Source organism: Gadus chalcogrammus, chromosome 6 (assembly GCF_026213295.1).
Source record: "Gadus chalcogrammus isolate NIFS_2021 chromosome 6, NIFS_Gcha_1.0, whole genome shotgun sequence".
Lineage (NCBI taxonomy): Eukaryota > Metazoa > Chordata > Actinopteri > Gadiformes > Gadidae > Gadus > Gadus chalcogrammus.
In genome coordinates, this window is record NC_079417.1 from 12,325,800 (window position 1) to 12,351,998 (window position 26,199).

General features: G+C 43.5%; 3 protein-coding genes across 3 annotated transcripts in view; all 3 read right to left on the reverse strand.

Moving 5' to 3' along the window:
* The window catches only part of LOC130384323 (glycerol-3-phosphate acyltransferase 2, mitochondrial-like), a 110,502-nt gene extending 105,133 nt beyond the window's left edge, over positions 1–5,369 (reverse strand). The window contains exon 1 of the mRNA XM_056592446.1: positions 5,238–5,369. The gene's annotated coding sequence lies outside the window, so the exon portion shown is untranslated. The remainder of the gene's footprint in view (positions 1–5,237) is intronic.
* Positions 5,370–14,044: 8,675 nt separating this feature from the next.
* adra2b (adrenoceptor alpha 2B) lies at positions 14,045–19,247 on the reverse strand. The gene is made up of 2 exons (XM_056591972.1): positions 18,255–19,247; positions 14,045–18,022 (listed from the first exon to the last, which is right to left on the reverse strand). The coding sequence occupies exon 2, from the start codon at positions 17,987–17,989 to the stop codon at positions 16,451–16,453; it is 1,539 nt and encodes a 512-aa protein (XP_056447947.1). The 5' UTR covers positions 17,990–18,022; positions 18,255–19,247; the 3' UTR covers positions 14,045–16,450.
* A 4,269-nt stretch (positions 19,248–23,516) lies between these two features.
* On the reverse strand, positions 23,517–26,162 carry dusp2 (dual specificity phosphatase 2). Its single transcript, XM_056591987.1, has 4 exons — positions 25,497–26,162; positions 25,091–25,212; positions 24,510–24,729; positions 23,517–24,047 (listed from the first exon to the last, which is right to left on the reverse strand). The coding sequence occupies exons 1-4, from the start codon at positions 25,888–25,890 to the stop codon at positions 23,830–23,832; spliced, it is 954 nt and encodes a 317-aa protein (XP_056447962.1). The 5' UTR covers positions 25,891–26,162; the 3' UTR covers positions 23,517–23,829.
* Between the last annotated feature and the right edge of the window lie 37 nt (positions 26,163–26,199).

The following is a 26,199-nucleotide window of genomic DNA, read 5'->3' on the forward strand; positions in this document are numbered from 1 at the left end:
TGGGCTCAGCCCTCCCCCCGCACAGAGCGCGCATTTACCAAAGTGATACACAAACATGGCTGCGAGTGTGACAAGTTGTATACAACAATTTATTCATATATGTATAATCTATTTTGAGGTAAACATAATTCATTTGAAATATATCTGTGTGGTTTAATAATTCGTCGATCTGTTGGTAATTCGTCGATCTGTTGGTAATGCCTCGGGGCTCCAGTAGGGGGATAGTGCTCCTTTTTCTCATTCAATACAGAAGAGTGAAGGAAAGAGCTGCGTGTTTGTCTTTCTCATTCTTCTCCCGTTACTATTCCCTTTTTTTTAAGGCAATTACCGTTTGCAAAAAAACGGTATATTTATGAACACATGTTGAAAGTTTGAATGTTATGTTGGCACTTTATCAGAACTACCTCTTATCATTAGTAACATTTTATGCTTACAGAAATATTTTATTTTATATTTTATATATTTGACATTTTATGTAATGTTACAGGTTACACTGTTTACAATGGCAGGGCCTGCCATAATGGATTTTTATGTAAATCTATTAAAATCGGAAATCAGATTTTATTTTTTACTAACTTCATTAAAATCAAGGCATTGCAATTTTTGCAAATCGCTATACGTTGGTCTTTCTCAGAAACATTGAAAAACGTCCACACCGCAGAAATCTTGGCGCTTATCCAGACAAGCGTGTGCTGGCCGCGTTTTTTTTTTGCGTCATCACAAATTTCTGTCTCGGCCGTGTTGTTTCGGTGATAAAAGTATTTCGGCTGAAAAACAAAAATGCGTAACACGCCTAACCTGACGCTTGATCATTGTGTGTCACAAAAATGGTTCAACACGCCCGCGACTATGCAGCTAGATGAGCCCGCCCAGCGGAGGTGTATTGCTTCACCCTTAAGGGGCTTATTTTTCGATAATGACCGGCGACGTTCTATACGTTATCCCGCTTATTACACGGCTACTTGCCAAAACGAAAAAATAACTTCATATCGTGTGTCTTTTTACAATTTATTCGTTACCAGAATTCCTAGTGTTGATTAGCAGAGAAATAGTCCGCCAAAGACGTTGACATCACTTAGCAACCGAAGACGCTGGGGTTGACAAGTTACCGGACTACTACCAATGCAAGTGAACGGAGCTTTCCACGGTATTGAGAAGACCCATGTAATAAAGGCATATAATATTTCTGTTTATGGCATAGATTTCTCCTCAGATTAGGCCAATAAAGCAATGATTAAAAAAAAACACAAACGCTCGATCAAAGGCCCGACCCGACCCGACCCGAGGACAGTGGTGGGAAATAACTGCCCTACCCGGCCCGCGAGTCGGCTCGGGCTCGGGTTTGGGCGGAGAATCTAAACTCTAGTGCATGCAGGGCTCCAGAGTGTGACCTATTAGGTCGCATATGAGACCTAATTTCTTAAGGTGCGAGTTAAAATTGAATGAGGTCACTCCGGTGCTACTTGCAGGAGGACGATTGAAAAAAAAAAAACGTTTTTTGTTTTTTTTCTTTCTCTCCCAAATCCCGCAGTTGTGGTTGATAATAAAATCTTACTTCCTGGCTCATTCCTGCGAGTCCACTACTCTCTCTCGCTCCCTGTCTCTGCCTGCCTGTCTGACTGTGCACTACACGTGCACAGTCTTGCTGCGCACGCAGCACGCACAAAAAAGAACAACAAAGCAGATACAATATGAAGCGGTCGATAGTAGATTATTTTTAAAAAAAAAATGTGCCCGAGGAAAAAAATGAGGCTGTTGTTTAGCAACGGTTAACGGGTTTCCCGTGATCCGTACAGATCAACCCTCACGGTTCGGGACGCAAGTGATCCGCGGATCGGCTGATAAAAAAAGTTGTTTGGAACCGGAAACCGGAATCGGAAGCGGTCATATTTATGTTTGGTTGTAGTCTTTTCGCTCGGTTCTCCTTATCAACAGTAGGGCTAGAACCGAGCGAAATGACCCTTGCAATGAGCAATGAGTCTTCCAACAGAAATCAATGGATTTACAAAATGCCAAATAAAACACGACAGAAACTGTATGTCGCTACCATACAAAAAGAAGATGAGGATGTCTGCATTGTCTTGGGAGAGTGTAGACACTAAACTCTCCCCAGGCAATGCAGACATCCTGAATTTAAAGTTGTAAATCTAGGGTTAGGGATTATTTACTATCCATGTTAAAAAGAAGAAGGAATAATGCCTCAGATTGCAATTTTTTTAAATATTGACTATGCTTAAAGGAAGCAGGATTATTACCTAATTTTTCACTTAATTTGTTTTTACACATTTGAAGATTTCATTTAAAGTCATATTTGTCTTTCTTGCTGTTGATCCGAAAATTATCCGACCCGTCACTCAAAAACCATGACATGATCCGAACCGTGAGTTTTGTGATCCATTGCACCCCTACTGTTGTTGGTGGTGGTGGAGAAGGGTTAGCAGAGGAAGCGACAAGAATAGGGATGCAAACAATTAATCGATTATCGATTAATTGTCGATAAGAGATTACTCGATTAAAATAAATTACTTGCAATTAATCGCATTTTAACCCGTAATTCCCCAACCGTCCACGTGAGGGCGCACTTGACGCCAGACGTACTTGACGCACACGCGGGAACACAAGCGGGAACACAAGCAAAACAGGGCCGTGTTCCAATACCCGTACTTCCATGAGTATACTTAAAGGAAGTATACTATCCGCACTGGCTACTACGTTAATTTTTCAGATGTGAGTGCTGTTCCAAATCGAGTAGGCTACTCCGTGGTGCACTAACCGGAAATTACGATCACGACTGCCGCCGTGGCTCCTCCCCCGCAATAAACATCCTGCTTTGAACGGTGAACTCTTTGCGCCTAGCAGCTATAAAAAGCTATAAAAACTATAAAAACTACAAAATGACTATTAATGCAGGCTATGTGGAAAATGCGCCGACTTTGGCTCAGCCTGGCTCCGCCTCTTCTGCTACGTAGCTAAGAAGGCTGCCGTTGAGTACGGGGAGTGTCCTTCGATCCACACTTTTAGCCCTTTCAGCACGATTAGCCCGTTTTGAGTACGGCATCCGGGTCCTTGAAGTATACTTCTTTTCGCCGGATCTGAATTGGAGTACTGCGTACTCAAATTTTGGCTAGTAAGTACGGACAGTACGGGTATTGGAACACGGCAGGACAAGACAAACGAAAAGCGGGACACTGACACGATGAAGAGGGCAAAACGGAGTGCAGTATGGAGCCACTTTAAGTTGGTTAATGACGACAAAGACGCCAAATGCACAATATGTGAAAGTATTTTAAAGTACAACAACTAAACGACTTTGTTGAATTACCACCTAAATGTGTCACATTCAGAAGGAAATTCAGCTTCTCAGAAGAATTGCCGCTTATCAATTAATCGATCATCGATCGATAAGATGAAACAACTATCGATTAATGAATTACTCGATAATTTGCATCCCTAGACAAGAATCTCAGATTCTTCTTCTGAAGACGACAGTGACAGCAACAATTTCAACAACAATGGCTGGTGAAGTTCCCGTGGTTACGATATAAGGGTCAAGCCAATTCAAAGTTCAGTCATTAAAATTACACAACAAAAGCCAAAAGCACAAGACGTCAGGGACCGCTGCATCACACGAAGCTCCCAGCCCCTCCCCACGTCATTTAATAGGATAGATGAGAGCAATCGCTCGGCGGAGAATGAAGAAATAATCATCAAGCTTAACACCGCTTACAACTTCACTTAAGAGGAACTCCCATTAAAAAAATAAATAAAATGGTGCTACCTAATTTGTTTTGGTGCTACTAAATGAAAAGCTAGGTGGCACCAGTGTTACCTGTGAAAAAGTTAGTCTGGAGCCCTGAGTGCATGACATCCTCCGCAGGCGCTCAAAGCTGGGTGAGTTTCACCACCTCCTCATCGTTTCAGCCCACACTGAAACGATGACTTGGTCGCCCATGTTCTTTCTGCTTCTGTGCGTCCTCCGTCTCTCTGCCAGTGACATCGGGTCAAGCTCAACGCTGATTGGCTATCTAAGCGTCACGCGTAGGCGCGTCAAAAGTTCATTTTTTTTACATTGGGCGCGTTATTTAGGGGCGTTCAACAAGCCTAACGTGCTGCTTAGCGTGTGTGACGCATCTACGCGCCTAAACCAATGGTTCCCTGTGCAAAAACTCAGATTTTCAGCCGTAACTTTAGACAGTATCGGCTTCCTGTGTTGTCCAGGCCATCAGAGCTAATTACCCAGCACAAGATGGGCAGTACCGTGACTACCAGGAGACAGTAGATGCTCAAGATGAGCTGTGACTATTTTGACTCTAGCAAACGCACCCTTCGGTACACGTTACATTTTTGCAATTTCTTTTTCTTTTTTTTTCATTCTTTTTTTTCATGAATAAAACTTCAAATTCATGTTGGTTGTTATGATTTGTTTACTAACCCAAGTGCTGTTAGAGTAAAGTAGGCCTACTGTATAAGAAAAACACTTATTTCAACTGGGGAGAAAAGTTGAGTACAAATACTTGATATGCATAGCAACTGTAATTAGAAAATGTTTTTATGCTGTACAGTTATATACAAATGATGCATTGGAAAAAACGATGGCATAAGTCTAAACTAGTCAAGTATCACGGGGATATGTTTTGCTCGCGCTCACACTCGCGCTAGCCTTCCCCCCCTCCGAACGGAAACAGGCGGGCGGTGTAGCCAGCGCAATGCACTGTGGTAGTTGGAGGATTTCTTACTTTTGAGCCAGAGAGACACTTTCGCCTTTTCTCAGTCTAGGATGAACCGATTTCAATTTTTTAGCACATTTATAATACATAGAATTATTTACCTAATAAAACCTTCATATCTCCACCGATGAAGTATCCCTTTAATAATCAAAACGCATCCGCGAAACGTCACCGTCAGAAACTCGCAGACATGCATGCACTGCACAGGCTACTAGCGCATGCAAGGGCCCTATCCAACGTTAGCTCGCCCCTATTTAACGTCTATAGTGTATACCTTAGTCGGTACAATTTTTATAATAGGTGTAAACACGTAAACGTACGGTAATATTTCAAGGTTGCACACAGACACAAATTATGAAATGTCTATTTAGCAAGGGACGTCACCATACAAAGCACACGAATAGCCTAAAGCTAGCGTCGCCGTACTGTTGGCTATATACAGCACGACAGGCTAAAAAGTATTAGAAGCTTGCTTTTGTAATGTATCCAAATAAAAATAAGTAAACTCACCGATATATTAAACTTGTTTAACTCTTGAGGGGGTTGTGTTGGCTACCTTCTGAGTTCACAGCTGTGTCACCTGCGCCAACCTTAACCACGTGGGACAATGATTTGATGCTCCCGAGAGAGAATGGGTAGATCCAACAAGTGCTGTCGGTTTTGAGAAGACACGGGGAAATTAAAAATCAATAATTCGATTTTCATATATAGGTATATGTTGTGAGTTAAAAGGAAGATAAACAGCAGGATTGAAAAAATATGTTTATGTTTGATGTTATTATTAATAATAGTTATAGTATAATTACTAACAGGGAGCATAATAGTATTAGTAGTAATAATAGTAGTATCAATGGTAACATTATTTGTATTTTAAAGGTGCAGTTTACATCTTGATTCTCTAAAAATGTTTACATCGAATAGATTTGAACCACATCAAACTACAGACAGAAGCACTGGCATCTAAAAGTAATCAAAATGGTTCCATATTCATGTCATAGATCAAAGTATTCAGGGTTGTTGTTTTTCATTGGATGTCAATGGTGAGTGATCTCAAGAGCTCTGAGCAACACCTCATGGAAAGCAATGGTCATTATGACCTTTAAAGGGAGCAGTGCTACCTGCTTATCTTCAGTCAGTTACTCTCAACTCCCTATCTATGACCTGGGAGCTTCAAACAGAGCTGGTCCATAAGGAAAGGACAAATAAACTTCACCTTGTCTGCAAACACAGGCTAAAATTAGAGTAGGAAAAAATGACCTTCTTATCCTGCTGATAGTGACCTAATGTACAACATTATTTATCCATTCTACATGTCTCGAAGAACCCTGTTTGCAACAGGTTCAAGCAGTGGCAACCATGGCTTTGGAGAGTTTGGCAGTAGCAGTGGGTGGATGTGTATTTGTTAATCTGTTGGAGGCCGTTATGTTGGTTTGGGGCATGTAGTTAATAATGACAATCAACTTAGGGATGGACTCGTGACACAGGCCAGGAAGACATTCTGTAAACGTTTTGTTTTATTGGTAAACAACATATTGATAGTGGAAAAATGTAGTTAAAGAAAGAGTTTACGCAGCGTTATACACCCACACACACATGCACGCACACAAACAAGCGCACACACATACACACACACACATGCAAGCACACACACAAACACATACACGTGTGCAAAAACATTTCTTTAATTGGTGTCTATTAGATGTGGGCGTTCTTCAGCACCCCAACGCTTGCATCCCTCACATTCATCCCGGAAGGCTACAGACCTAATTAGGTATCTACCCACTCATGGATGCTACAGTATGCATAGCCACCACACACACATCGTCACACATGCACACACACACACACACACACACACACACACACACACACACACACACACACACACACACACACACACACACACACACACACACACACAAACACACACATACACACGTAAACTCACAGACATATACACGCTCTCGCAGACACACATACTCACACACACATACACGCACACAAAAACACATACACACAGTCAAAGTGAGGACCCAGTAATGTCAGTCCCATATATCAATAAAATCCATCACATCATTAATACACTGATGATATTAGCACAGGAGAAATGCTTCCACACACCGCACTACCATCATCATTACCAGACCACAAATACGTGCACTAAGAATTACTCCATTAGCGACTTGCTAGTCTAATCACCTCTTTTCCCGTACACGTCTCTCGTGATTATAGCTGCCGGGACTATTATCCAAGGCGGTGGTCTCTAGCCGTGCCGTGCAGTGGAGAGTGGCATAAATTGCATGCTTTGTATTCACTCAGGCTCAGCTTAGCCGTCCCTCTGTATGCATCAGTGGTTCTGCTGCTACACAGAGGCTCGGCGACTCCAGGAGGACCTGCACAGCTGTGCTTCAGTTGCGTGCAGGATGCACTCCATATTTGTCCATTTCTTAGCACATTTTGTGTGTGTGTGTGTGTGTGTGTGTGTGTGTGTGTGTGTGTGTGTGTGTGTGTGTGTGTGTGTGTGTGTGTGTGTGTGTGTGTGTGTGTGTGTGTGTGTGTTTGCGTGCACACAATGTGTTTGAGTGCATGCGTGTCTGTATGTACATACGTTCGTGTATATATTTGTGTATCAGTTGGTGTGTGTGTGTGTGTGTGTGTGTGTGTGTGTGTGTGTGTGTGTGTGTGTGTGTGTCTGTGTGTCTGTGTGTGTGTGTGTGTGTGTGTGTACTTGTAACCGACATATGCAGAGACCAATATACACTCATAAAGTCTCATAATCCCATAAAGCATTTACTTTATGGATATGTTGCTAATCTGGGAATGTTTACCATTAGCTAAACTGCATGAAATCCAGCCTAGATTTCTTTCCAATCCCCCTCACACCCACACATGTGTGTCGTGGTGCTCGATGGCGTGCCAATTTACGTCATTGGGTCCATGCTGACGGATCAGCCAATTAAATTTGTTGATGACAGTCCTCCTATGAACTTCTCGGCTCTAACAGTGAGGGAGATGTTGGAGGAGATATGGTGCCACATTATCGTGATGGGGGAAAATGCAAGGCAAGCTGTGCATTTGGCTGCGGATCATGTCGTATGAAACAGAAGTGGGTGAACTAGTTATTGAGTAGAATATAGCTAAATTTGTCCCAAAAAAGCCAAAAACAAATCTCATCAAAATAGTGTCACCAGCTGATAGGCTTCCAATCCCAGCTGTCCCAAACCTTCATGGAACTGCAAGCTTCATAATCATCTTAAAAATGTAAATCAGTCAGGTGAGGGAATATATTTGTATGTATAGGATTTTCCACTTGTGTAAGATGGTCGTTCCTAGCGGTTGGTTCTTCCTGAAATGTTTTAAAGATTTGTTTACATTCCCCAAATGACATTTTGAGATATGTCTGGGCAGTAAATGCAATTCAAAAGATAAACATTCCTGCAGAACAAAATTAACCTAGATGGTCACATTGAGTTGATACAGAAAACCTCTCCTTTCTGATAGACATTATTTTAAACACAACAACCAGAAGACATCCATAATACCCAACTATTGATAGCATCTACTCCTTTTACTTGAATATCTTTAATGAATCCTTCTTGGGACTTTTGAATTCAGCATGACTATGGCTAGAAGTATCAGTAGGCCTACAGTAGAACTTGTGTGCTCTTGTGTAGTGATCACTAAACAATACTGGGATTTATGAACATAATGTATGCAAACAAGGAGTAAATCTCATAAAGAATATTGCAATGTTTTTTCAGGGACACAGAAATGATTCAACATGTTTAACTAGAGGCTGCTTCCCATAATGTGGCTGCCAGTCTTTGAATAGATTTTTTAATTATGATTAGCAATGTATTTATTTTCCTACTCATCTGCGATGAATGGTGTAATTAATGTGAAGCTCATGTGAATGACTAAGAGTTACACAATATTTATAAAGGACCTCTATCTCTTTCATTGTAAAGCGTGTTAACTGTCCAAAGTGTCCAAAACCATGCAACCGGAATGAGATGTTAGGCTTCCTAATAATATTAAACAATCTTCTTCTGCACACCACAATCCAATGAAGTTATTTGCAGGAGATAAGGGAGAGAAAGAACAAGTTTAAAGTTGCTGTAGTCACTTGGTCCAGCTCAAGCTGTGTTTAAGATATCATCATATGCAAAACGACACCAACGTTTCCTTGTGCATCATATATATGGTGAATTCCATAGAGTGGAGTTAAATGTAAAGTTTCAATTTAAAATAATTTCATTGGCCGACCGCTTTGGAGATATTTTTGTAAAGAACGAATGAATGATCAATTAGAATACAGAATGTTCAGATACTTCTGTGGAGCATGGTTTGTCTGCCCTTGTGAACGATTTAGAGATTTAGAATTAACTGCTGACTGCTCTCACAGTGGGGTCAAGGCTGCAGCCCACATATCAATATGCTCCTTGAACATATAGACATTTCTTGCAGTATGCCATGACCTATTTAATTCATACCATACCATTGCTTGCTCCATGGGCACCTTCTATGTGGATAATGCCTGTTGACTGCTTGAAAATAATCTTGCATACATAAATATTGAAATACATGTACGTGTATACATGCACGTTTATATGTTTTTTAAATATATGCAATAGAGTATGCAAGCAGCTTTTTATTTAACTGTCTAAGGCGGTGACAGGGTTCGTTAATGGTCCAAGTTACTAACTTATTTTTACACAAAATATAAAAAATATATAGTAATATTGAAGGATTCGTGTTTTTTTGAAAGAGCTAACTACACTTGGTGCATACTACAGCTCAGCTAGAGTTTTGACACATCCATATAAGCACTACATCCTGTTTTCCTGTCCATGCCAAAACAAACATACAAACATACACCCCCGCGCCCACTCCACCCCTCAGCCCCCCTACCCCCACACCCACACACACGCACGCAGAAGGTCACATCAACAACAACAGCTCTTCCTTGTTAACTTTTCACCACCCTCTCTCTCACACTCCCTTACTCTGTCTGTCACATTGTGTATTTTTTACACTTACCAGAGGGAATGGCAAAGTGTGAAGCCAAGATAAGATATAATTGAGCTAATTTGACGTGTGACCTGCCGATGAGTATGACAATGTCTGATATCATCCTATGAGAGAGATAAATAAACCCAGCGGTGCCCCATTGCCAAAGCTCAAGGCTGTAGGGATGTGACAGAAAGGCCCTTAGAATTGGAAGGACTAGTTGGCCTGAAAATTTAATATTCCTAAGCGTATAAGGAAATGGTTCTTTAGGGGGCAGCGGGGGAGAGCAAGTGTGTTCTGTTTACCCTATTTCAGGACAGAGGAGAGCACGAGAACATGTCCAGACACCATGTCCTGACTATATTATCATATGATTAATATATTAATGAATGTACTTAACTTGTTTCACACATACACACACACACACACACACACACGCACACGCACACACGCACACGCACACACGCACACGCACACACACACACACGTACACACGTACATGAATGCTGATGTGTATATATACACCTACACACACACACATACACACACACACACACTCACACACACACACACACACACACACACACACACACACATGTGTGCATGTACGTGCTGGCCTGTGCGTAAGAATGACCTTTCTATTCTGGTCAGGCTAAATACAGACAGCGCTCTGCTCCTCGCTGCATATTTGGAAGCCATGCTTGCATGTCTTTCACAAACACACGCACACATACACACGCGCATGCACACATGCACAGACACAAACACACACACTCATGCATGCACACACACACACACATACACACACGGATACACACACACACACACACACACACACACACACACACACACACACACACACACACACACACACACACACACACACACACACACACACACACACACACACACACACACACACACACACACACACACACACACACACACACACAAACAGCAACGTAATACATCCAGGAGTTTGTCACTGTGCCAAATATATCAACTCCTCCAACCCACTCCAGTGCTCACCCTCACTGCTGTGATTCAGCCCCTGCTACATCCATCTTGTTGAGACAACACTTACAACCTGCCTTGATTGTTTCCATATGGACTAGCAGAACAAGGTGCTGATTGGCTTGGGTTTCTCTTTCTTTTTACCCAGGACCTGTTGTGTTAATATGAGTCTCGCAGTAATTATAATGTGACGGTTATGACACACTTTTTACTGACACCAGGAGGCACAATAATGTGTCTGGGCGGTTGCAGACCCTCGAATAATATAATATAGAGTAATTGTGTCCACAGGAAATGCTGATATGAGTCACATTCTAATTTAATCATATGACCCTGCTTCAACCATACTTTCCCAAAGTAATTAAGGCTGCTTTTATTGTGATGTGTCCTTGGGCACTTAGAATTCTTCTTTGATCCGATCATCCGCTTCCATGGTCCCTTATACTTTTAAGGCTCACATCCCGCGCACACACACGCAAACACAGACACGCACCCATGATCGCGCATACACACAAACACACACACACATACACACCCATCAAAATCATTGCGAAGCCATCTCTCCAAGGATTACCTAAACTATGGTGAGCCACTGTAATTCAATATAACAAGCCCCAAAAAGTTATTCTTTCCTGAATTTGAATAATTCAAGTGTGCTTAAATGTTTATCCAAGGGGCAAATGAGTTGGTTTTTATTTTTTTCATTTGGATCTCTGCCCCAGAGATACCAAATGACTGAGTAAGGAAACTTATCTGTATTTATAAAATACAGGAGGAAGTGCAGGAACCAAAGTATCCAAACATATTTGTATGGTTAGCATATTCATCTTATAAAATAGAACTAGAAGGTTCTATGTGTGTTGTGGATTGTTTGTCTGTTAACATCCAGACATCTCCCACCTTATGTATTGCTAGATATCCGTGAATCAATGATGTGAGCATCTATTTCTCTGTAAATGTCAGTTTGTGTACAGTACTATCATGCTACTCGATGTGTTTGGGTTAAAGCACATATTCAGGGTACATACATAAGGTTAATGTCGACAAAAATCACAAAACATGTGGAGAGAGAGAGAAAAAGAGGGAGGGAATGAGGGAGAGAGAGAGGAGAGGGAAAGACAGATAGGGAGAAAGGGAAAAAGTGATCTGACCTTTTGACAATGTGTGACATTTGGAACCCCAGATCCCATTCAGTGTGAATGTTTGTGATATTCAGCCTAGTTCCTGGAGATTAGTAGTGGCTATAGGCAGTCTCTAAAAGCTATTTAAAGGGGAAGAGGACACTTCTTTGATCACAGAAGGTTTAAAGCTTTCTATCTTTCAAACACACAATTTTTCAAAGAGACCTAAAGAACTGAGTTAAATTGAATAAGTTGTCTCCCTCCAACATCTATACTAACATACACACAGGGACAGAGGCTGACACACTCCTTTGGTTGTGGATAAGGGGTTGGAAGGGTGGAATTCTCTTGAACATTTTGCGCACGCACACACACACACACACACACACACACACACACACACACACACGCACACACGCACGCACACACACACACACACACACACACACACACACACACACACACACACACACACACACACACACACACACACACACACACACACACACACACACACACACACACACACACACACACACACACACACACACCCAAGAGCATTTCCAGTATCATTGCCAAGCATTCTGCACTGTTTGCTTTCCACTTGAACTTGTTATACGTTTAACTTGACCAAAATAACAAGAAAGACTCAGTGTCATGCTTGCTTGAACTGCTTTATTTCAAAAACTTTGAGTGGTAGATTGACAGTTGGGGAAAATGGGGCGTTTTTGTAAAGCTCAGACCAAAGCAGAATTATCAAATTGCTGCAAAGAGAGCGAGATAGAGAGAGAGAGAGATAGAGAAAGAGAGAGAGAAAAAAAAGAGAAAGAGTGAGTGAGATTGAGAGAGAAACAGAGCGAGAGCTAGACTGAGAAAGAGAAAGAGAGAGAGAGGGAGAGAGAGAGAGAGAGAGAGAGAGAGAGAGAGAGAGAGAGAGAGAGAGAGAGAGAGAACAACAAGAGGTCAGAATGATGGTAGCTTCATAGAGATAGAGGTTTGCCAAGGTACAGACTATTGCATCTGTCAACTTGAAGCCACGAGTGTATAGTCCCAAAGCAAGGAAAGCATTAGCAGCATCAATTTATTGTCATATTGTAACAATAGGGCTTGTACATCGTGATGACACATTGCAATGACCACCGCCATTTTGGGAGCAAAGGAGCATTGGAATGTTATTATGGTAGTAGTTATGTTTTTTTGGTCATTCTTTAGTAATTAATCATAAAAGGATTTCTCAATATGGGGAGACATTGTCGTGTTTAACCAAAGCAGTTCTCATGCGAGACGTGGCAAAACAAAATTGTAATTAGCCTCGGTTACGTTATATATATGTTCAATTTGGATTTTACATTATTTCCAACCCTCTTTAGTCCTCTCAATACAAAATCCCATGGGGCACTCGGATGTACAAGCCCTATAAAGTCACGAAAGAGGAAAGAGCCTTGCGTCTGACATTCGTGACAAAGCATATAGAAGATAAAACCGTAAACAGTTGTACATAGAGAAATAGTTTCTGAGTCATACATGGCCATCTTCTTCTGTTTGTGTTATTACAATCAGTTATTCGGACAGGCTTGTGTTGGTCGAGTCTTAGCCTTAATGTCCTGTTTGAGACAACCTTAATACTGCATCTGGTTTAAGCGCAAATTACATCATCATGTTTTGGGATTAAACATGAATATATGAATAGTTCATTTGAAGAATTAATAAGAAAATGATGCTAGTGCTAATAAAGTTTTTTCTTGCTGCGCTTGATGTCATTAAATTGCATGTGTATCAGTGTGCTTCTATCTTTGATTGTATAATCTACAGTACCATAACTAAAATAAACAACATCACTTATTGATCATACTCCTTTAAATTAAAAAAAAAAAGTCCCCGAACTCAAATATACTTTTACTTTCAAAAAGCAAAGACCTTAAAACTTCAGTTTGCATACCAAAAAGTCGAAATCTGTACACGTTACTTGCTCTTGGATACATTTAACCTTGCCTAGAGTTTTAGAATAAAAGCACAATTAAAAGAGAGAAATAAGGAATAAATATGCAAGTTACAGAATTCCTCCAAATCATTTCAAGTAAATAATACATGTCATGTTTTTTTCCAATCCCTCCACCCATCAGACCCCCTCCTCCCTCTCAGCTTCCCTCCCCCTCTCCCTCCAGCCTTAATCATGGAGATCTTTTAAATCAAGTTAATTTGTCAAAGTGACTTGGAGCTGCTTCACATAGGTGGGCTAATAGTTAGTTATGTTTTTTGGTCCATTGGTCAAAAGCCACTCAATATCGACTAGTAACACCAATCTTTCTGAAGATTGTTCAACATAATAGCGGTAATAATCAACTTTTTGGATTGGCTGTTGTCCATAAAGCATAACTTGACTGCCTATCTGAGGAAGATGTCACTTTATGAGTAGATAAGATTCATCCCGATCATGAAGGTTAATTAGTACATTAGCAGCCGGGGAGGCACTGACAATTTCTTGAGAAGAAGACATATATATTAGATTTACCACACAAGTAAGCACACACGGTCTGGGTCACGCACACACACACACACACACACACACTCCCACATCCACCCATACACATACCTGCACGCACCAACACCAATTCACGCACACACAACTACACACAGCCACACCCAGCCACACACATTCACCAACACCCCCCCTCCACACACACACACACACACACACACACACCGGCACAGAGAAACACACACACACACACACACACACACACACACACACACACACACACACACACACACACACACACACACACACACACACACACACACACACACACTCACACACACACACACACACACACACACACACACACACACACACACACACACACACACACACAAACACACACACCTACACACAAACACACACACACGCACACGCACACGCACACGCACACACACACACACACACACACACACACACACACACACACACACACACACACACACACACTCAAGCACACGGTCAGCAGAGTTGACAAGAGTGAACTGAAGTGTTACTGCTGACAGCCCTTGTCCCATAGTAAATATGCCAGTGTAGCATTCACAGTTACAGACACATTCTTTGTGCAGAAGAGACCCACAGCGTACCAGTTTCTTTGTGAAATGAGTGAGTGTATGTGCATGTGTGTTTGCCTGCAGAAAATCATGTGCTGTAAGGAGGTCCACTGTAGGCAATATGCCAAATAAGTCAAAGGAATTCAGCCAAATAGTAGTCAGATTTCAAGCATTGGATCATTTTGGATGACACAAAAAGTCCACCAATGCACTGATAATTAATGTTTTGTCGGCTCTCTGCAATATGGGTGAATGTTCATGATTTCTGCGTAGCGTAGCTCGTCGTGAACCACACACGCCCATCCCTCTTAGAGTGCATGTTTTAGGCCGTTTTGCTCAGTAAAGTCCTCCAGAGGCTTTACCCACCATAATGGTGTTGCTTTCAAGAGGCTAAACAGTTTTCTTAGAAGGCTAAAGTTCATGTCTTTTTATACACCAAGGAAAAGAAACTTGCAAAGAAAATGTTCCTCAAAAGATGTTTTGTAGAATTCTAATCTTGTTTCGCCGAAATTCAATTGCGAACAATGTCCAATGTACACAAGGCATTTTCCAGTCTATCGCACAACTGCCAATGTTGTTGATGATGTTGCTGCCGATGTTCTTTCAAAATAAAGGTTGATGACGTATGGCTTTAGAGGGTGTTTGCTAAGTGCGGTTGGTTGAGTTGAGTCTTGGAGCACAGAACATACCTTTGATGTGGATCCCCTTCTCAGATACTAATCTAGCAGTAGCACATGGCCAGCCCCGCAGCTCGTCAGACGAAGATCACCGACGTAGGACAGCCACCGCAAGCCTTGTGGGATCCTCGCGCTATGTACTGATAAATAAGAGGCCTCTGGCCAACATGTATTTCAGTTCACATTCGTTGCCTTGGACACCTTTTTTTTTACATTCTCGAGTCTTCAACCACCAAGGAACATCCGTCTTGACAAACTTGTGGCTGTTGGTCATGCATTTTAATGTATCTGGGCTTGACAACTTTCTTCTGGACCAGCCTTTGTTTTCTGCCAAGTACTGCGTTTAGCCGTTTACTGATTGTTTGCCTGATGGGTAATTTTACATCATGTACAACTGTCCAATTGCTCATTTACCAGCAATCTTTCCAATGGAGTAAATTAGCTCATTAAATAAAACATAACTCCCTTTTCAGTGTCCCAGCATTCACATATATGAATTAAACTCTCAATTCAGGTGTAGCAATAGTAAAGTATGATGATGGTGGAGCATTCAATGTATATCTTAATTTAATGTTTTTTTAACTACCCTGCATCCTATGAAAATTGTGCTTATCCAGCCCCTATCATAGGTTGGCAAAGTGGTCCTCTCCTGTTTTTCTGTGGACAGATTTAACTGGGCCCAGATTTGAGCGTGAATTTCAATGGATTAACACGTTTTAAGGAGCCCTTTTGAAAGACTTTAGTAAAGTTCTATTGATTAGATGGTGGGAGAGTCCTGAGACCCGGACACGTTGACTCATGAGGGTTGTCGCTAGAAAAATGTACCCTTGGTGCCGTTGCACAGTATTTTCTTGAAGGCTTTCCGAAAGTCCTTGTTGAAGATTGTGTAGATCACCGGGTTAAGGCAGGAGTTGCAGTAGCCGATCCAGAAGAAGAACTTGAAGAGCGGGTCGGGCAGGATGCAGGCCTCCGGGCACACGCCCAGCAGGGAGTACGAGAAGAAGAAGGGGAACCAGCAGACCACAAAGACGCCGATCACCACGGCCAGCACGAAGGTGAAGCGCTTCTCCCTGTTCATCATGGCCTTGCGTCTCGCCGCGCCCGGATTGGTTTCCGGTTTGGACTTCCTCCCCGGCGCCAGGAGTGACCCCTTGGACGTGGCTATCATCTCGCGGTAGCGCTGGATGGTCGCCGGGGAGTGGATCCCCCCACCTGCAGGGGAGCCCACCATGCTGGTGCTGCCCCGCCGCGTGCTGTGGTTGTGTTCCGTGTCGCTCTCGGTGCTGGAGCTGTCGCCGTTGTTGTTCTCTGCCTTCTTGCGCCCCAGGCCCTTCTTGCCCTTCTTCCCCCCCGCCTTGTTCTTGGAGCAGTTCGCCTGGGGCGGGCGGGCCTGGGTCGTGAGAGGGGTAGGGGAGGGAGGATGCAGCAGGTTGTTAGGCGTGGCGTCGGGGGGCGACGGGGACCCCTGCGGGGAGGGAGAGGCGGTGATCGCCAGGGTCGGGGGCCTCGCGTTGGAGGTCTTCTTGGTGGAGGGCGGCGTGCTGTCCTCCTCGTCGTTGCCGTTGGCGTGCGCGTGGCGCGCTGGTTGGCGCGGCGTGGCGCTGCCCACGCCGTCTTTCCGGGGCTCTCCCGGCGGGCACCGCGTTCTCTGCTTGGCGATCTGGTAGATTCTGATGTACACCAGGATCATGATGACGCACGGGGCGAAGAAGGAGCCGATGGTGGAATACAGGATGTACCAGCGCTCGTCGTTGAGCTGGCACTGAGGGCCCCGCTCGCTCCCGGGGGCGCCCTCCTCGCTCTTGTTCAGAGACAGCAGGGGAGGGAAGGAGATGACGGCTGAGATCAGCCACACCACCACGATGGCGGCTTTGATGCGCTTGGGCGTGCGCTGGCTGCTGTAGGTGACGCGGGAGATGGACAGGTAGCGGTCCAGCGAGATGGCGCACAGGTGGACGATGGACGAGGTGCAGAACAGCACGTCCAACGCCAGGTAGATCTCGCACCACAGCGTCTTGAAGTACCAGTAGCCCAGCAGCTCGTTGGCCAGCGAGAAGGGGATGATGAGCGTGGCCACGAGGATGTCGGCGGCGGCCAGCGACACCAGGAACAGGTTCTGCGGACCTCGGAGTGAGCGGCTGGTGAGCACCGCGATGATCACCATGATGTTGCCCACGATGGTGAAGACCACCATGAGGGTTATGGCTGTGGCGAAGATGGCCGTCGCCACCGGGGAGTAGGGGGCGAAGCTCAGGACGCTCTGGTTGCAGGGCACGGACGCTCCGGCGGCAGCGCTGACGTTCCAGACACTCAGCTCCATGGAGCAGCCACTGTCCATTGTTGTGGCCATGGCGGGATCTGACTCCCTCGGCGTTGGAGAAGTCTTAGCAGATATAGAAATATAGATATAGAAATATGATGGTTTTTGGTTTTTGATACGTTAATTTGTTCAATTATATTACAATTATAACAATATATTATAAGGATATAACAGGCTATAATAATTGGTATAATTCATTTTACAATTATATTGAAAAAACACACTTTTGATGCAATGAAAACATGTTATATTTAATGCATAAGGTGTATTTATACATTTTAAGGATTGTAATTACCTTTATTTTTTGGATTTTTTTTGTTAAACGTTAGCTTCCTCGCATCTTCCACGGCAGGTCCTTCGAGTTCGGGTCCATTTTAATCGTATAAATCCTGTGACGTCCAGAGACGGACGCGAATATACCGTTGCCGATCAGACTGTTCTCACACACATGTTATAGAGAGTTTTGGATGATCTTCACCGGCTGCAAACTCACAACGACCCACGAAGATAATTTGTTCTTATCCCGTGGGATGTTTCTGGGTTTGAACGTTTTTATGGACGGCAGAATAAAACAAATCATACTTAATACTTAGAACCGGGTATCATCACGAGAGACGGGGAGTGATGGATAGTAAATGGTTACATGAGCTGCGCCCTCCGTGCGCATTTGCACACATTGATCAACAGTAGAAAAATGCCCATAAAAACATTGCAGATATATGCAAGGTAATACCAAGCTATTTACATATTTTTAAGAATAAACGATGTGAATTCTAGTTCCTTCATAAATAAATAAAAAGATTCGCCTAACTCATGCAGAGGCACTCTTCCCTGGGTTGTCGAAACAAATACAAAAGCTCAAGTCTTGGATTCATCAGCACCGCATGACGACCGATATATTACAAAGAAATTGATTGTTTAGAAGGCACATAACTAATAATCCACTTTAAGCCGTGTGCTCTGATTCCAGGTCGTTTCGGTGCATAGGGTGTCTGTTTGGCTCTGGCGCGGAGGTTTTTCCAAAGTTCAATGAGATGCCCCGGTGGTTCCAGCGCTCATCAGGCTTCCTCCTCGAGGTGCGAAAGCGTCGGGCTCATTTCCAATTGTGAGCAGGACCACGGGTCTGGAGCGCGTCTCATTCCTCATCACCCCTTGCGCTCTTCTCTCTAGATCCAGTGATGTCAGTGTGGACGTCATGGGATCTCTTCTCTAGCCCCCACCCCATCTCTTTATTTTCTCTCATCTTTCTTTCTTTCTTTCTTTCTTTCTTTCTTTCTTTCTTTCTTTCTTTCTTTCTTTCTTTCTTTCTTTCTTTCTTTCTTTCTTTCTTTCTTTCTTTCTTTCTTTCTTTCTTCTTTCTTTCTTTCTTTCTTTCTTTCTTTCTTTCTTTCTTTCTTTCTTTCTTTCTTTCTTTCTTTCTTTCTTTCTTCCTTTCTTTCTTTTTATCAGTTTTTAATTTTTCTGTATTTTATTCCAGTCTTTCTTCCTTTATTCTTCCTCCCTTCCTCCCTCCCTAACCTCCCTTCCTTCCTTCCTTCCTTCCTTCCTTCCTTCCTCCCTTCCTTCCTTCCTTCCTTCCTTCCTTCCTTCCTTCCTTCCTTCCTTCCTTCCTTCCTTCCTTCCTTCCTTCCTTCCTTCCTTCCTCCCTAACATCCCTTCCTTCCACCCTCCCTAGCCTCCCTTCCTTCCTTCCTTGCACCCTGCCCAGCCTTTCTCCCTTCCTTCCTTCCACCCTCCCTAACCTCCTTCCCTTCCCTCCACCCTCCCTAACCTCCTCCCCTTCCTTCCACCCTCCCTAACCTCCGTCCCTTCCTTCCTTCCTTCCTTCCTTCCTCCCTAACCTCCATCCCTCCCTCCCTCCCTCCCTCCCTCCCTCTCTCCCTCCCTCCCTCCCTCCCTCCCTCTCTACCTTCCTTCTTTCCTCCCTCTGTTTATTTATTTAATTTCCGACATCTCTTTTGCAATCCCAACCCATATTCACTTCATGGTGCGTTACTTTGAATCGACCTCGCTTCACTTCCCCATTGAATCCCAGCAGACAACTTGTATTGACACGTACGAGTGATTTAACCAGGCATTTGCATCCATCAGCTTCACAATAACTCTGAGAGCCCATGCATGTAGTACACCATAGATTCATTAAAGGATGTGTGGGGTGTTCTGTTTGGATAATATACCCACGTTGGGTATAACGTGGGTATATTATGGGAAGCCTGCCATTGTTTATCTGCACATGACAGCAAACAGGTTTTCAATAGAAAAACACATGGTTGACGGCAACAGAGGACACATCAAAATAGGGCTCTTTGTGGGCGGAAGACAAAAAAGACTCTTTATAATATTCTGTTTATATATAGTAACGCAATATATTTTGAGGATCAACAAAAGTGCATTATCATCATGAGTGTTGACATCTGCGTACTTGTTATTATCTCGTTATTCAAGAAAGATACACATAACTGTAAGCTAACACATGACTTACAGGAAGGGGAATGGATTGAAGGATGATGTATTGAAACCCCCTCCACCTGAGTGCCCTTAGCAACAGGGAGATACCGGCCTGTAGGACTGTAGGCGCCTCTTTTTATATAGTGTCAAAGAAACACACACGCTCACCAACACACAAACATGAACAAAAACACACACACAGCAACACACAAACACAAAATCACATGCACATACACACACAAACACACACACAATTACACGAACACACACACACACCCACAAACACGCACACAAAAACACACAAACACAATCACAAACACACAAGCACGAACCACTCACATCTGCCCACGCATATACACAGATTCTTATGAATGGTGTGTAGGATGTCTTGTTTTTTTGCGTGTGTTTGCGCGCTGCCCCCGCTCAGTGTATGATTCAACAAGAGAAACCTGGCAAGCACGCCCCCCTGGCCGCCATTGAATTAGGATTCTGAGCATGGCCCTCTGATTACGACCTCCGCCTGGCAAATAACGCTGCTGCATATTCACTCTGGGTCACACATTCAAAATATAAAGGGAAAGAGAATAAAGCTTTTAGCGGGAGAGTGCACTCCAGTCAAGAGGCTGTGTGTGTTTGTGGGCATACGGTTAGTGACACATTGAAAATGGATTCTAGGGGAGAGGGGTGTGCCCCTGAAGCCAAGGTTGTGCGGATTAAACACTGTTCAGTTCACAGCAAACAGCCAGGAGAGTTGCCTGAGTGTGCAGCAGTGGAAAAAAATGTGGATCGCCCCTGTCACATGAGTATAAACATGTGCTTGCACACACACACACACACACACACACACACACACACACACACACACACACACACACACACACACACACACACACACACACGCACACACGCACGCACGCACGCACGCACACACACACACACACACACACACACACACAGACACACATATATTAAAAACTAGTGCTGTCAGTTTAACGCGTTATCAACGGCATAAAACACACACATACACACACACACGCACACGCACACACACTTAAATTGTACTATATAAAGTAGCCTGAATATGCACAATATAAATTCAGGGCTTGAACTCTAAAAAAAACTAGATACATGCTGAATACTTAAAGCAATACATAAAAAACGCGTGGTCGTTATCATGAAATGTAGCCTGCATGAGCCATATTTAGTAAATGTCTACACAATTTGCATTGTTTATGATTATTATTACGTTTTCAAATTAGAATAGACCCATAAGGCTTCCGTAGAGTCATGACGTCCGAAGTAGTGACATCTTGCGGGATACATATCTAGGAGCGACACATTTTTTTTAACCCTTATTTCGATTTCATGCCTTTATTTGAAAGGTTCCCTGTGACAAAAAAAAAGGTCCACCTAATTCAAGAGACATTTCGTTTTGGAGAAAATTGGAAAGACAACGCTAAATGCAAATAAACCATTCATCTGGCTTGTTTTTCATTTTGCATATTTATTCATATCCTTACCTACTAGGCTCCTTAGGCTAAGCCAATGGTTCCCTCATGCCTTTGTCAGAATCAAATCGAATATTAACCTTTGAGCAAACTAATTATATCACTTGTATGGAGTGTCACTCTCAGGTGGTAGATGAATGTAGAGATTTAAATTGTTAGCCGAGTGTTAGTGTGTGCGTGCACATGTGTGCTTGGCATGAGGGTGTTCGTATTAGATACGGATATTTTTCCATAATAGTGGAATGGATAAATAGATAAATACCTTTATTAATTCCCCGCATTGGCCAGGTAGATAGAAAAAATAGTCACAATTGTGCAAAAATAAAGAGAAACAGAATACAAGTAAAACGAATATAGTAATAGACAACGACGAAAAACAAAGAAATCTAGCCTACTTGTGTAATTATTGCAACAATGCACAGTATTAAAGTGTATTCATACAAAAGTGTCATGTGGGGGGGGGGGGGGGTCAGTTAGGGAACAAACCTCAGTATCAGGTTCTGTTGTAAAGGCTAATGGCTCAACTATAATGCTGTTAAGGCATGTTATATCTCAAGTTACAGCCACCCAGAGACATCGATGTAATTGGCCAATTGTGTTGCAGCAGTTAAGCAGCATGGCGTGATCTTGTAGCGCTATCTAGTGAGAAGCCTTACCTCTGCATTACTATTTTTCGTATCACAAAAAATTTCGCTAGAGGGCACTGTTGGCTCATAGCGGGCTAGCGAGTGAATGTGCGTTTGAATTAAAGGCATTCAAATTACCTAGATTCACCCTTGTGGTTTATTTTTTAGAGAATAAGATCCGTCAAAAAGGTATACTTAGACACTTTACGCATGTGAATGAAATTGGCCGTTTTCAATTTATTCAAAACAGGTGTCCACATCAGTTCTTCCCTACGAATGCAAGCCTCAACACTAGAAAAAATTCAATAGAAATAGGCCTACACATTCATTTTTGATCATGCTTAATCCAATTTGAAGTAGAAGCTTAAGCTACAAAATGATATTACCAACGGCAATGATACATGTGACTGAAGGCAGTGTAGCAATGGCAGTTTGTAGACATGACTTCAATTGTCTTGAGGGGAGGGGATTACAAGTCATACAAAGAGATCAACTATAGCTGAACATAATTGAGTGACCTCCTGACAGGATATAGGCCTACTTTATTTTAAAGTAGCCATCCTAGCAGACTATGTTTTGGTCACTATTAGGCAGGAGGTATATCCGTTGACAATGATCAGATAAATAGGAAAAGCAATCCATCAGTATGTGCTTCACAAAAGACAAAGAGCCCGATATCTTTCTTTACCCACAGCATGTTTTAATATGTCGGGACGTGGCGGCTATGCAGCACAAATTTCTGACGAATAAAGTGCAGTCACAAATAGTCACTTGGATTTGAAATAAATTAAAACAATAAATATACTCACAATTAAAAACATGCAATTGCGCGTGGAGTTGTTTAATCGTACATTTGCCCAGAAACTCTTACCATCTTCAGGTGTCCATCATTAAACAAAGACAGCCCTTGTAAGGTACATAAGCCAAACAAAATGACTCATACACAAACAAACTTTTCTGAGAGAGAGCGAGAGCGAGAGCGAGAGAGAGCGAGAGAGAGCTCAATTTCTATAGAAATAACATAATTTCCCCTCTGGCTCAGAGTCCCATGACTTCAATGCGGTTCACACTGCAATAGGCCAACATCATCAGCAGTTCTCCGTCATCTAATGGTTGCTACAGGCCTTGAGAAAAGTAGGCCCCCACGTCCACCTACTATGTGGCAACATCCACATAAGCGGCTTTTCCAACTGCGTGAGCCCCTTAGGGAAAACAAAGCAGGCATGGAAATCAACCATTTCTGTACAACCCAACAGGACACACACAGACACCCCGCCCCCCCATCGCCTCAGCCACGACAGAGGACGTCGGTCTCAAACTGCAGCAGCTGGCCCATGAAGGCCAGGTTTGGAGAGATGACGCGCCGCCGCTGCTGCACAAAGTCGTAGGCCTCCTGCAGGCGCACTTGGCGGGCGTGCATGAGGTAGGCCAGACAGATGGTGGCGGAGCGGGAGATTCCCGCCTGGCAATGCACCAGCACACGGCCTCCCTGCTCCTTCACAGAGTCTAGAGGGGGGGGGGGGGGGGGGGGGGGGCACAGAGAGGATTGTTGTTATTATGATGAGGAGGGAAAGGGATTGATTGGATTATTGAATGACGCATTAAAGTGCCGAACTGGGTTTGCAGCGATTAATTGGTCCGAGACTAAACTTGTTCACCATGATTTATTTCACTTAAGTCGTTAAGCAGTCAATTCAAGGGTTATTTCTTTGGAGCCGTGTGTAATTAATTAGCAGGTAGAGGGCAAGGCATCTTACTGGAGCTTTAAAAGATTCACATTATTAATCCCAGAGAGGGAAATTCAGCAGCATTTATTCTCCGTGTTGACGGCTACATTCTAACCTGTGGGCAACACCACAGTAAATCAATCCTCTCTCCCTGGATTAGTAAAAGGTCCTCACATGCTTCGGAAAGCAGGTAGGCCCCACTGCCAGAGGGGGGGGGGGGGGGCAGAGCCCAGCTGCTCACCTATGAAGGCGATGGCCTGTGAGAAGCAGGCCCGGATGTCTGTGAGCAGGCTGTCCTCCACGTTGAGCCGCAGGTACCGCAGCTCCCCCTCGTACAGGCTGGGGCAGGTGGACGACACGTTCAGCACGGCCGTGATGCCCGCCGCCGCCAGCGCCTCCCTGCGAGATGAGTGCAGGGCGCTGCCCAAAAACAGGAAGGGCAGCAGCTCCACCGGACCCTCCTGCATAAAACACAAAGGCAGAGGAGTCAACCAAACGCCTCCGAAGAGCTAACCACAAACACAACGCTTTAGTTTTGATTGTTTAAAGGCCGATTCCAGTCACATATGCCTGGGAACGTGTGTGATCATGCAAGGTCTCATGGCTTGATTCCCTCTATGCCAAGTTCGACATGGATGCATCTTCATCATGTTATTCTATTGTACACAACTCTATTATTTATACATTTCGTGCTACACTAAAATCCCCCGCTAGGCAGAAACCTTCATGTTAACTGCTACGCCTATATATATAGCAGACTGGGTAAATGCCAGCTCAACAGTTGAAAGACATTTCCCTCTTGTATGTTACGCTATGACTAACCTGATCATACGAGGGAGTCTTCCGCTCTGGCGCCGTGGGTTCTGAATCCGCTGCGGGGGGCCCGCTTCCAGGGGAGGTGGAACACAGCTCGGGATAAGCCTCAGCGAAAGTCGCAAATCCACCTTACAAAAATTTGAGAAAATAAAGTTACAGGCCAGACAATCTCATGTCTCAAATTGTTTAGAAATGAAAATGATCGGGTATAAAAAAAGTCAAGAAAAACAATACAGAATATAAATAAGTAGTGCATCATAAAAACATTTGGGTTTAGGTTTCTTCTCCTTAACTTAAAATTAATTCGTTATAACTGACGGAGGTACCACGGGCCTCAATACCTGGGCCTTCACCTATTCAGTCAAAGGTTATTCAAAGAGAAATGTTGGATGGAAAAAAACATTGTGCTTACCTTTTAGGAAACATATCTGCACAGAGCTTCTCGGGACCTCTGCTCTTAGTGCACTCAGCAACATGTTGGCTAGGCTTTCGTGCTTCAGTTGTGCCATGAGGTGGCTGTTGTCATCTACCACCACTACCGGCGAGAATTCCCCGCGGCGTAACTTTCCGGCAAGCGTCTTGTCCGCTATCAACCACTCCAGGCAGACAACGGAGCTCTTGGACCGCCGGCGCAGCAGCGAGTTCCAGTGGACATTACTGGACTGTCGTATGTGCGCTTTGGAGAAGGCAAGGAACGGTCTGCAGTCAAGCACCATGCAGCCCTCAGAAGAAAACTGCTCCGAACTTCTGAGAATTGGAAGCAGTTCGTTGCCTGTTATTTCCCACGGCTCATTGTTTGAAATCATGACGGAAATATAGAATAAACCTGCAAAATATAAAGCAAGCTATATTGGCCTATTATGAAAAATTGGAAAATAAACCAAAATAAAACGGTCCTTAAAAGTCAGTCAACTGTTTGATTGACTCTTTCAAACACTGATCAAAGAAAATAAGGCCCACTCTAACCTTAAGTGTACTTTTCTTTATTTGTTTGAGTTTCTTGTCAGCTTGAATAAACCTAGCCTAAAATGAGCGTTTCGCTTCTTTCATTGATAACAGCTGGGTAATGGGCGGGTATTCGACGACTGGAAAACCGCGGAGACACCCACTTTTTC